We start from the raw sequence: 12,935 nt of genomic DNA, 5'->3' as shown, positions 1-12,935 counted from the left end.
TTTTTTTTTGAGACAGAGTCTCACTCTGTCACCTAGACTGGGGTCCAGTGGCACATTCTGGCTCACTGCAAACTCTGCCTACCGGCTTCAAGCAATTCTCCTGCCTCAGCCTCTCTAGTAGCTGGGATTATAGGTACCCGCCACCATGCCTAGCTAATTTTTTTGTATTTTTAGTAGAGATGGGGTTTCTCATGTTGGCCAGGCTGGTCTCAAACTCCTGACCTCAAGTGATCCTCCTGCCTCAGCCTCCCAAAGTGCTGGGATTATAAATCACTGTGACTGGCAGATCATTCTTATCCTGTATCTTTAGGACAGACTTCTCAGAGACAGAGTGGTGAGACTAAAGGATTGGATGTTTTAAAAACTCAGATAAGTGTCATCAAGTGGACAAAAACTGGCGGAAGGGGCTGGGCGTGGTGGCTCACACCTGTAACCCTAATACTTTGGGAGGCTGAGGTGGGTGGATCACCTGAGGTCAGGAGTTCGAGACCTGCCTGGCCAACATGGTCAAACCCTATCTCTACTAAAAAAAAAAAAAAAAAATTAGCCAGGTGTGGTGGCACACACCCATAATCCCAGCTACCGAGGAGGCTGAGACAGGAGAATTGCTTGAGCTGGGGAGGTTAAGGTTGCAGTGAGTGGAGATCCTGCCACTGCAGTCCAGCATGGGACAGAGTGAAACTCTCTCTCAATAAACAAATATACAAACTGGCAGGAGGGGCTCTCAGGACACTTGGACCTCCCCACTGCCCCACAACTAGACTCCTACCAGCTAGCTACAGGGTGAAGCTGGGTGCTGGTGTGGCCATCTGCTGGGGTGCAGGTCCTTCAGCCGTCCTGCCCACAGGCTGTACCCCACTGTGCCACCTGTCATCCTGCAAAGTGTTCTGCTCTGACCTTGGGCTCGCTGCCCCAGCCCTGCCCTGCTGAACGGGAAAGGCGGAGGTATGCACTCGGAGGGACACAGTTGCCAGTGGGAGTCCTCCCAGTCCAGCAATGCGCGGCCCTAGGCAGACAGGCCCTGATTCATGGCCACCACCCACAGATGGACAGCCCGCTGGCTGGTTGCAGGAGTGTGTCCTGGGTCCAGTCCAAAGCCCTGCAGGGCCAGGGGCCTAGCACCCTGGCCTCCTCCTGTCCCTTGGAACCACAGATCACTCCACCACGACTGACCCGGCCCCCACATGCTCCTGTCAGACGCTGCCTTCTCTCTTTCTTTGGGCCCCCGTCCCCCACTTCCACACCTGAACCTGCTGCGACTCCCTCTCTATTGTAGCACCATCAATAAGGAGGAAAGCTTCCAAAATGATCTCCAGACCCACACACCTGTGGCGGTCAAGGCTTTTTAGCCACGGAGCCTGCGAGCAAATGGAACCTAGGCAAAGTGCCCACAGCTCAGGGCAGCACCAGGAGCTGCCCCAGTGATGTGGGGAGGTTTGGGCCTAATTCCCCCGCTGCAGAGTCTGTGGGGCCTTTAAACCCATAGTGCAAAGGACACTGGACTGAGTCAGTGACATTACACAGTCATTTGGGGTCTTTAGATGAGGGACCCCTAAATCCCCCTTTTTAGTGATACGATGCTAACCTATGATAAGGCGTTAGATTCTCAGGAGGGGACAGGTAGGAAGCCAAGAGTCTCCCCTGCTAGACCCATGGAATTCCCAGCAGAGAAATGACAGCTCCTGAGAGACTCCTGGGGACCAAGGGGAGAAGCCATGCCTAACTCGAGGGGCTGAGGTTTCTAACAGCAGCCGGGCTCTGGGCTCACCGCTGCAGCACTGCGTCCGAGCTGATGGTCCGGTCCTCCAGCAAGCGGAAAGCTGGCAGCTGCACCACAAACACGTTGCCACTCTCGGTGCCCAGGTAGAGCAGTTCACAGGAGGAGTGTGGCAGGACCACGGTGATCTGTGTGGCACTGGGGGCAGCCCTGTGACGAGAACAGCTGCCTGTGAGCTGACTGCTGCCTGAGAGGGGAGACCCCATGGACGGGGTCCCCTGACTCCTCAGAAAACAAGCCCATAAGGCCTTTTAATGGGGTTCACAGCATTTCGGGCCAGGACAAACATTGGTCACTTTCTGCCAAGACAGGAGACCGATAGCAGAGAGCCTGGGCTAGGAGGCAAGAAAGACACCAGGGACCCTCCAGTATGACCTGGTGTGCGGATGGGGAAGGCGGGCTGCCGCCCCACCCACTCCACTCAGAGCACCTGAGCATGGCGATGAGTCAGCTCAAACGCATGCCAGGCACTGCCAGGGGCACAAGAGGGCCCACAAAGGGTGAGTCCACTCCAGAGGTGGGGCAAAGGTCAGGCTGGGCCGGGAATGGAAGGGGATGGGGATTGAGCCCTTACCCTGGGGGGCCACGCAGTGTGAAGCTCTCATCCTCCTGCAGCTCCGACGTCCCCCCCTTGACCTTCAGGCTCCAAAGGTGCAGGCTGTTGTCATCCAGCAGGGTGATCAGCTGGCACTAGCGAGGGAATAGGGATGGGAGCATGTGGTCTTGCTACCCGGGCAAGGCCTTTACATACTGGGGCCGCCCAGCCTGGGCTGGTTGTATAAAGACCCCTGGCCACTACCAGGGTGGCCCATGAGCCCCAACTGTGGAAAGGGAGGCGGCCCCAGGTTTTCCCATAAGCACCAAACCTAGGGCCAGTGAATGCTGGCTTCTCCACAACAGCCCTGTTGGAAGCAGTGAGGGCAAGGAGGGCATGGAGGTGGCTTCCTGTCCCACCCCAGGACACTCACCTGGCCGGGGAGGAGGTGGATCTGTGTCACCGCGTTGTTCTCCCGGTGCAGCCCCATGAACTCCACGCCCGGGGCTCCGTAGCTAGGAGTAGGCTCAGGAAAGCTCTGGGAGGCCAGACACCATCCCCTGCCCACCTCAAGTACCAGGCCCTCAGGGCCCATGTGCAAGGAGCGCAAACAGAGAGGGAGGCTGCCCTCCCTGCAGGCAGCAAGATTCATGCATGGGGCATGGGGTAGGGAAGAGACACAGCAGCCCTGGCCCCAGAGCACCAGGCTAGTGACCGACCCCTGGGAGATTTCTCCCAGTCAGGCCAGTGGGAGCAACGCCACAGAAAGGTGAGGCCCAGCTGAGTGCGGTGGCTGACACTTGTAATCCCAATACTTTGGGAGGCTGAGGTGGGCGGATCACAAGGTCAGGAGATCAAGACCATCCTGGCTAACAGGGTGAAACCCCATCTCTACTAAAAATACAAAAAAACAGGGCGTGGTGGCAAGCACCTGTAGTCCCAGCTACATGGGAGGTTGAGGCAGGAGAATCACTTGAACCCAGGAGATGGAGGTTGCAGTGAGCTGAGATCGTGCCATTGCACTCCAGCCTGGGCAACAGAGTGAGAATCTGTCTCAAAAAAAAGGAAAAAAAAAAGATGAAGCCCTACCATGGCAACTGCCAGGTTGCCACCCTCAACCTGAGCCGCAAGAGACACGTTGGCTGTGGCTTGGTGGCACCTGTGAGAACACACAGCACCCGCAGGCCCGTCCCCAACAGCCTCTGCCCATGAGTCTCAGCACCAGGGTTTGGTAACCAGAGTCTGGTTGTGGCCTGGCAATGATTAACCAGCCTAGGGAAGGTTGAGCCAGCAGCAAGGCCCTGGGCCTCTGTGTACATCAGCCCAGCCTGGAACTCCAGCACTCCGTACCCCTCCCCCACACTGGGCAGAGGGGAAGAGGGAGGTTGGGCTCCGCTGGAGGTGCCAGCCAAGCTATCGGAGGTGGTCCCCCATCTCTGAACTCCTTTTGGGCCCTGCCCTGGGAGCACAGATCAGATTGGCAGGGTGCCCAACCTGATCTGGTTTTTCATCTCTGAAAACACCGGGAGCCCCCAGTCGGCCAGAACCAGTGCTTTGGATAAAAGATGACCCAACTGGACAACGTTCAGCCTCAGGCCAGGGAAGGCTGCCCCTGCCAGGCGGAGCCCTCTCCACTATCTGCTGCCTATGGGGGTGGGGATGGAATTTGGAAGGTGGCTACCTGAGACCCATCTCTGCTTGTGGCCAGGGCCCTGGGGCCAGTCCACCTCTGATTCTCATCGGGGAAGAAGGTTTAAAAACAAAACTGCGGCTGCGAGTGGAATGGGGAGTGGAATGGCTCACACCTGTAACCCTAGCATTTTCAGAGGCCAAGGCCAGAGGGTTGCTTGAGCCCAGGAGTTCATGACCAGGCTGGGCAAGATGACAAGACCGCATCTCTACAAAAAAAAAAAAATTTTTTTTTTTTTTATATGGAGTCCTGCTCTGTTGCTCAGGCTGAAGCGCAGTGGCGCGATTTCGGCGCACTGCAACCTCTGCCTCCCTCTGCCTCCCAGGTTCAAACGATTCTCCCATTTCAGCCTCCCAAGTAGCTGGGATTACAGGCACGTGCCACCATGCCTTGCTATGTGTTTTTTATTTTTAACAGAGACGGTGTTTCACCATATGGACCAGGCTGGTCTTGAACTCCTGACTTTAAGTGATTCACCCTCCCAAAGTGCTGAAAAAAAATTTTTTTAATTACAAACATCCCCAGCGACAAGACGGGTCCCTGTAACTTGCTTTTCTGGTGGGGAGATGGGGAGCTGAGGGAGGCAGGGGCACAGAAGGGCCAGGCCTTGCTACTGACCCAACAGCCAGCCACTCATTTACTGAGCAATGGCTGAGACTGGCGTCAGGTCCTTCCTCCTGGATCCCCCAACACAGCCCCTGCAAAACAGGTCCCTGATCCCCGCAGTGGCCTTGCCCCCTGCCCAGGGAGTCCTGAAACTTCCAGCAACAGGTGAGAAGGGGAAACTGAGTACAGGGAGGAGACCACATGAACGGTCCTGAAAGGACACAGGGGATGAAATAAACCTATACCTCCTCGGTCAGTTTCAACCTCACTGTCCTCCTGCAAAGGACAGGGTCACATCCCGCCATGCCTAGGTCCCCATCTTGTCATAAACCATACCTTCCTCACTTTGGAATAAAATCGTGTCCAAAGCTGGAAATTCAGGAAAGTCCCTCATTTTATCCCAGCAGCCCTGGGCAAGGAGGGAAAAGATGTCCTTCCCCAAATCTCATCCACCCCAAGGCCCTGCCCAGTTGGGAGTGAGGGGATGGAGGATACAGCTTGATGGCTCCAGAACGGGTGCCAATGGCCAGGATGCGCAGAGACGGGCTGTAGCCGAGGGCGCTGGGCTGGTGTGGGAAGCCATGTTCCACCGTCTGCAACGAGAACCACGTGGCGTGAGCCTGTAGACCTGTCCCCTTCACACCACCATGGCTGGGGGAGCTGCAGCACCGGACCACCCCAGCAGGACGCAGGGATTCCGTCCCTTTCAGGTTCCTCCCAGACACCTGAGTGTTGAAGCCTAACCCAAATTTACCAGGCCCCATCCCCAGTCCCTTTGTGACTCTGCCCTTGGCCTCAAGGCCACCCCTGCAAGCTCATCCTCCCCGACACCACGCCAGCCTCTTGATGCTCTCCAGGCACGGACTTGGTGCCTCCACCACATGTGCCCTGCGTGACGGACCCCGCCCTCCTCAGTGGCATGGGGCCTTATGGGATGGGGAAAGCAGGGGGAGTCTGGCACAGTGAGACACTGGTCCCTCGGGGGAAAAGCCTGGTGGTACCGCAGCTCCGGGACCACCCAGGGGCCTAGAGTACTCAGAATACCACAGAGGCCCTGCCTGACTCCGGGCTCCTCCAGGCCCCAGTCAGCTGCGTTTCACAGGCTCTCACTGCCACCACGTTTCAACCATCTTCCCAGAAAGGGAATTCCTGGAGCGTCGCTACAGATACATGCTTTTTCATTTCTTATAACAGAAGTAATACACACACATTGTGAAGAACTTGGGAGGTATAAAGATGTTTAAGAACAAAAATTATCCAGACTCCCACAACTGGAAGCAACCCTTGCTAACACCTCAGCGTACATCCTTTGAGTCTTCTCGATTGTGAATGTTTGCACGCGTCTATATTTAAAAAGATATAATTGGGATCATGCCATATGGGCATATGTATACAAGATCATGTATAGGTACAGCTTTGTAGCCTGGTTTCCTACTTACAGCCAGCCCAGGTTGTTAAAAGCTTGAAAATGACTTTTTAAAAATTGTTAATTAATTTATATATATTTTTTGAGGCAGGGTCCCACTCTGTTCCCCTGGTTGAGTGCTGTGGAGTGATTTTGGCTCACTGTAGCCTCAGCCTCCCAGGCTCAAATGATCCTCCCACCTCAGCCTCCCAGGTAGCTGGAACTACAGGCACACACCACCACGCCCGGCTACTTTTTAATTTTTTGTAGAGACAGGAATTCGTCATGTTGCCCAGCCTGGCTTTGACCTCCTGGACTCAAGCAATCCTCCTGCCTTGGCCTTCCAAAGTGCTGGGATTATAGGTGTGAGTCACTGCAACCTGCCTAAAATGACTTTTTGTTCTGTTTTGAGTCTGAGTTTCACTCTTGTAGTCCAGCCTGGAGTGCAATGGTGCGATCTCAGCTCACTGCAAACTCCATCTCCCAGGTTCAAGCAATTCTCCCACCTCAGCCTCCCCAGTAGCTAGGATTACAGGCGCCCACCACCACACCTAGCTAATTTTTGTATTTTTAGTAGAGATGGGGTTTCACCATGTCAGACAGGCTGATCTCGAACTCCTGACCTCAGGTGATCCGCCGGCCTCGGCCTCCCAAAGCGGTGGGATTACAGAAGTGAGCCACCACACCTGCCTAAAATAACTTTAAAAACAGCAAAAGAATGTTCTTTACCTGGAGATGCCCTAACTCACCAGGGCTTCATTGTTGAGCATTTACTTGGTTGCTAGAGGGTTTGCAACTGACAACCATGTTGATGGCATTCTTGGACTCCTATCTTTGTCTACAACACTTGAGTATTCCCTGGGGCAGATGTCCCAGGGATAGAATTGTGGGTTAAGAAAGGTATGAACATAAACGCTACAAATTTAGAGTGATAAGCCATCTTCAGGAAGGTTTTCGGTTCAGTTACTTAATCAGTTATCCCAATCTGACCCCCACCTCTCACTGCAGGGGATAGTGGCTCTGCAGAGCTGGGTGAGAACAGCACAGAGTAATCCCATGTCAACTGGTTGCTTTAAAGACTTAAAACAAAAAACAACCACAGAGACTATGCCCTGCAGAAAAAGGCCCCAACAACAAGGCAGGCTTCTTAGGCCCTGGGCTCTCCTACTTTGCAGCCCCGCGACCTCAAAGCAGCAGAAAGGGAGAAGTCCCTGGTGAGATCTGGCAATGATAGCTTAGTGAACCCAATTGCTACCTGCCTCCCCCGTGTTAGTCTAGTCTGATGGCTCTCACAAGGAATCCCATGCTGAGGTCAGACAGGCAGGAGAGCTCCAAGTGTCTATTTGGGGGTATGCCTGGGGATAAAAAGATTGGGGGAGATGGGAGGGGGGGGTGCCTCGGGCCTGGCTCTTTGCCAGGAACACATCTGCCCTGCAAGTGGTCATACCTGAATGGGATAGCCAGGGGGAGACAGATGGGGCCCAGCAGCGGCCCCCAGGCCAGCCCAGGTCCCTGTTCAGCTATGCGAAAAATGCAGAGCCTGGAGAAGCCCTGGGTAGAGATAGCTGAGTGTCTGCAATGTAAACATTTCCCAGGAAAAGGGGAGTAGATGACCCGATAGGATGTGAAGGACAAGCTCCCCCAGGGGCCCCGCCAGACCTCAGCCAGCCCCAGGTTGCTGGGGCCTCAGGATCTTCAGCCAGAGCATCCCCATGGGACAGCAGCACTTCCCAGCAGCAGAGGCAGCTCAGGGAGCAGCCTCTGGAATTTGGAGGACTCTGGCAGAAATGCCCCACAGGAGCCCGCTGGCCTGGCCAGGAGCAGGCCCCACGCCCCAGGCTGCACAGAATGGTAGCCACGAGCCCCAGGTAGCCACCAGGTGCTTTCAGTATGGCTCATGTCACCAAGGAGGATGAATTCAGTTCTTGGAAACTCTTCAAGTGTGTCTGGAACAACTTGAGTTCTAGAAGAACAGGGGCTGGACTCAGGTAGACCATGCTTCAAATCCCCTTTTTCTACTGTAAATCATCCAAATTCCAAATACAGATCTAGTACTTCCAAAAAAGATTTAATGTCTGATTGAGATGTGCTCTAAGTGTAAAATACACCTAGATTTCACAGATTTAGCATTCGAAAAAACAAACTGAAAAAATATCACTAGTAATTTAAATTAGCTACATGTCAAAATAGTTTGCATATGTTGGATTAAAGGGAATATATGATTATGATGATGATTATTATTTTTGAGACAGGGTTGCGCCCGTCACCCAGACTGGAGTGCAGTGGCACGATCTCGGCTCACTGCAACCTCCGCCTCCCCAGTTCAAGTGATGCTCCTGCCTCGGCCTCCAGAGAAGCTGGGATTACAGGCACACACCACTGTGCCCAGCTAATTTTTGTATTTTCAGTAGAGACGGGGTTTCACCATGTTGCCCAGGCTGGTCTCAAACTCCTGGCCTCAAATGATCTGTCAGCCTCAGCTTCCCTGAGTGCTGGGATTATAGGCGTGAGATACCGTGCCCAGTCAGAATATATGATTAAAATTATTTCACTTGTTTAAATAATTTTATAATGCAGCTGCTAGAATTTTTTTTTAGACGGCGTCTCACTCTGTCACCCAATTGGAGTTTAGTGGTGAGATCTCGGCTCAGTTCCACCTCCTGGTTCAAGCAACTCTCCTGCCTCAGCCTCCCAAGTAGCTGGGACTATAGGCATACACCATCACACCCTGCTAATTTTTGTATTTTTAGTAGAGATGGGGCTTCATCACGTTGGCCAGGCTGATCTCAAACTCCTGACTTAAAGTGATCAACCTGCCTTGGCCTCCCAAAGTGCTGGGATTACAGGTGTGAGCCACTGCACCGGGCCAGAATATATAATTAAATTTAATTTCACGTGTTTAAATAATTTTATAATGCAGCTTCTAGAAAACTTTAAATTACATACACGGCTCATATTATATTCCTACTGGCCTCAACAATTCTGCACATCAGCAGGAAAGTCAGGCCACAGAGAAAACAGCCTACAACTTTTTGCTGGGCTCTCAGGCCACATGTCATGGGCAGTTCTAACATTTCACCTGAGTCTCTGCTGCTTTGGCTCCATATCTTTCCTCTAACCCAGAGGAAGAAAAAGTGGATGGGCCCATCCTTCAACCACCCACATTCATTCCTCATTCCCTTCTAGCCTTGGAGTTACTGTGGCCATCCCTCCCTCCCATCCCCACTTTCTTTTCCAAAGGCTGATTTAGAACAGGGGCTGAATCAGACCCACTAAGCTTTAAATCCCTTCCTGCCATGTGCAAGGCATCTGGTAGTGGGTAAGCCGCTGGACCTCCCTGAGCTTCGTTTCTCAGGTAATAAATGGGATGGTACTGGTGAGTGCACTGGGCAGGGCTGTCCTCGGATTGGACATGATGGACCTGAGGCTACCTGGTGCAGCTGGAAGGCTCAGCCACCCCACAGCACACACGGGCCTCTGCTTCCTTCCAAGCCTCAAATCGTTCTATGGTATCCCCTTGGGCACTTCTCCAAGTTGGCAACTCTAGAGGGACCAGGGCTCCCCCAAAACCAAAATAAAGGCAGTGACCTTCACAGGGACTCTGCCTGGGCAGGCCCAAGAGAGTCAGTGCACCTGTAAATGGCATGGCTCCCCAGGGACTTCCCAGGTCAGGGAGGGGAGGCAGCACTGCTTCAACAGGCAGCATCCAGCCCACCTGGCCCCGCCCATAGATGACACCTGGCTCAGGTGACCTCTGCCAAGGGAGGACAGAACAAGGAACTCTTTTGACAGGGGTCTGGGCAGTCCTATGAGGACAGGGACTTGGGCTGGGCAGAGAGGCACGGGGGCCCTAGGTTAGTTATGAGAAGCCAAAGGGATCTTGGAAACAGGGAAGGGATTGAGATTTGGGAACAGGGCTAAGAGCAGCTGATGAAAGGGCAGGGAGGAGCTAGAAACCCGGGACCCAGTATCCTGAGGAAACTAGTCAGGGAAAGAACCATGGGCACCTCTGGTGTGCCCCAGTTGCCCCCCACTGTGTGTGTGTGTGTGTGTGTTTGAGACAGGGTCTCACTCTGTTGCCCAGGCTGGAGTGCAGTGGTGTGATCTCAGCTCACTGTAACCTCCGCCTCCCAGGCTCAAGTGATACATCTCAGTCTCCCAAGTAGCTGGAATTACAGGCATGCGCCACCATGCCTGGCTGATTTTTGTATTTTTTGTAGAGATGAGGTGTCACTCTGTTGGCCTGGCTGGTCTCGAACTCCTGGACTCAAGTGATCCACCTGCCTCGGCCTTTCAAAGTGCTGGGATTACAGGTATGAGCCACTGCGCCTGGCCTGCCCCTTTCTTTGGTGCCCTTCCCACCCCCTTACTCTCCCACCCCCAACTCCTACCAGCCTTGTAAGGCTCAGCTTCCCTGCTGGTGAACAAGGTCTAAATCACATGGGTGGTGACTCCCCCTTGTTAAGGGTTCAGGAACAGTTCCAGGTCCCTGTTAGAGGGAGTGCCTATGGCCTCCCTGAAGGGAGGCACCCATCTGAGCACAGAAGGCTGGGCTCGACCCCAGGGCTGTGCTCCTGCAAAGGTACACAGCAACCCTGAATCACGGCTCCACTCAGAACACAGGGTGGGACAGGGCACAGCCCCTGGGAGGTCAGTGAATTCCAAGACCAGCCTTCCCAGCTATTCTAAGACCACAGCTATCTATCTTCGGATTCAAACCAGGAGGCTGACCAAAGCCTGGCAGCCACTGGGGCCTCCTGAGCACAACATCCAGCCTACCGGGCCCCGCCCACATCTGATACCTGGCTCAGGTGACCTCTGCCAAGGGAGGAAAGAACAATGAACTCCTTTGAGGGGGGGGGTGTTGGGAAAGGAGAGCAAAGATTTGCAGAAGGCGCCAGACTGCAACATTAGCCTAGAGTGGGAGAGAAGGCCCTCTCCAGGTCCCGGAAGGGGAGGGAATGAGCTAAGGCTTTGTCAGAGACAGTGGGGCCTTCATCCTGCCCGCAGCCAGGGAGGACCCTGCCTGAGGGCTAGAACCGAGGAGTCCCTGGCACTCCCCAGGGGGTGGGAAGGAGGGAATGCCAGGAACCAGGTCCTTGGAGGCTGCACAGGGTGGGGTGGGGGGCACACCCGCGTAGCTGGGCTGCTCTGCCCGATACTGGCTGGGTGTGGCCAGCTCAGATTCCTGGCAGTGGCAGCAACCTGGCCCTCCCAGTGTGGCTGCTGTCACCTGACACCAGGGGCCCAGCCATGCAAAAGCCAATACAGAACAACCTGTCCCTCCGCAGGGGCTGCTGGGTCAGAAACACACTGTTTGTTCAGGACCTAAGGGGACAGGGAGGGTGGGCATGGACAGGGAGGGCCCAGGTAGGTGCTTCTGCGGCAGCCCCGGCAAGCACAGCGGCCTGTTTGCCCTGATGGGTGCGGCTGCTTGGGGTGTGCCCGGGATTGGCCATGGCGGGGCAAGGAGGCTGCGGGCAGTTGTCTAGGAATGGATTTTACCCTGACTTTTCTTCCAGCAGCACTCCCTCCCTACTGAAGTCCCACGGTCCCTTCCCTTGGTCCTCAGTGGCCCTGTCCTGGTGCTGCAGCTGACCTGTCTGTCTGTCCATCTCTCCACTGGCCTCAAGGGCCCACCACATATAGCAAACAGTTACTTCGCTGGTGAAGAAACTGAGGTGTGAAGAGAGGTGAAGAAACCACCTAAGGCCACACAGCCAGACAGCAGGTGGAACCAGGACATCCTCACCCCCAGCCTGTGCCCCCCACGATATGCTCCAGCTGTGCAGGCCCTGGAGGCCTCAGTCTCCTCCCTGGCAGAATGGGAGCAACACCCATCCTGAGTTGTGGTGAGGATGACACCATGACAAGGCAAGCCCTGGTAAGGCATCCCCTGTGCCAGGCACCATTTGAAGCAATTATACTCCCTTAGGAACCTTTATGATGCTGTTGGGGCTTAGGACATACCACCCCAAAACAATATTGTAAGAGACCAGAATGTGCTACCCCAAAATACAGTTTTTTTTGTTTTTTGTTGTTTGTTTGTTTTTTTTGTGAGTCTCACACTGTCTCCCAGGCTGTAGTGCAGTGGCATGATCTCGGTTCACTGCAATCTCCACGTCCTGGGTTCAAGCAATTCTGCCTCAGCCTCCCGAGTAGCTGGGACTACAGGCATGTGCCACCACGCCTAGCTAATTTTTTTGTATTTTTAGTAGAGACGGGGATCTCACCATGTTGGCCAGGGTGGTCTTCATCTCCTGACCTTGTGATCCACCCACCTCAGCCTCCCAAAGTGCTGGGATTACAGGCGTGAGCCACTATGCCTGGCTTACGATTTTTTTTTTTTTTTTTTTTTGAGATAGAGTCGCTCTGTTGCCCAGGCTGGAGTGCACTAATTCGATCTCAAGTCACTGCAACCTCCACCTCCCAGTTCAAGCAGTTCTCCTGCCTCAGGCTTCTGAGTAGCTGGGATTACAGGCACCCACGACCATGCCCAGCTAATTTTTTTATTTTTAGTAGAGATGGGGTTTCACCATGTTGGCCAGGCTGGTCTCAAACTCCTGACCTCAGGTGATCCACTGCCTTGTCCTCCCAAAGTGCTGGGATTATAGGCATGAGCCACGTCGCTCAGCTACTTCTTTGGCATAATTTGAGCTAGTTATTCTCAGAAAGTGCAGACATGGGAGTAGTTCTGAAAAGCTGTCCTTTTGTTAAAGAAATTTACATTCATAAAGGAAATCTACATTAGTCAAGTACAGGCTGAATATCCCTCATCTAAAATGCTTGGGGACTTCAGTGACGGGCAGCTATTCGCGGTGGCTCAAGCCTGTAATCCCAGCACTTTGGGAGGCCGAGGCGGGTGGATCACGAGGTCAAGAGATCGAGACCATCCTGGTCAACATGGTGAAACCCCGTCTCT

General features: G+C 54.0%; 1 protein-coding gene across 6 annotated transcripts in view; it reads right to left on the bottom strand.

Moving 5' to 3' along the window:
• The window catches only part of LLGL2 (LLGL scribble cell polarity complex component 2), a 50,232-nt gene that overhangs the window by 14,665 nt on the left and 22,632 nt on the right, over positions 1 to 12,935 (bottom strand). For 5 of the 6 annotated variants that reach the window (XM_017535747.1, XM_017535748.1, XM_017535749.1 and 2 more), the window contains exons 3-6: positions 5,104 to 5,201; positions 2,746 to 2,827; positions 2,352 to 2,467; positions 1,769 to 1,927 (exon numbers count right to left, since the gene is read on the bottom strand). In XM_017535747.1, the coding sequence (XP_017391236.1) occupies positions 1,769 to 1,927; positions 2,352 to 2,467; positions 2,746 to 2,827; positions 5,104 to 5,201 (455 nt within the window). The remainder of the gene's footprint in view (positions 1 to 1,768; positions 1,928 to 2,351; positions 2,468 to 2,745; positions 2,828 to 5,103; positions 5,202 to 12,935) is intronic. The other variant, XM_017535754.2, reaches the window with a different exon arrangement.

The sequence above is a fragment of the Cebus imitator genome, unplaced genomic scaffold (assembly GCF_001604975.1).
Source record: "Cebus imitator isolate Cc_AM_T3 unplaced genomic scaffold, Cebus_imitator-1.0 Scaffold93, whole genome shotgun sequence".
Classification (NCBI taxonomy): domain Eukaryota; kingdom Metazoa; phylum Chordata; class Mammalia; order Primates; family Cebidae; genus Cebus; species Cebus imitator.
This window is presented reverse-complemented; position numbering and strand designations above follow the sequence as displayed.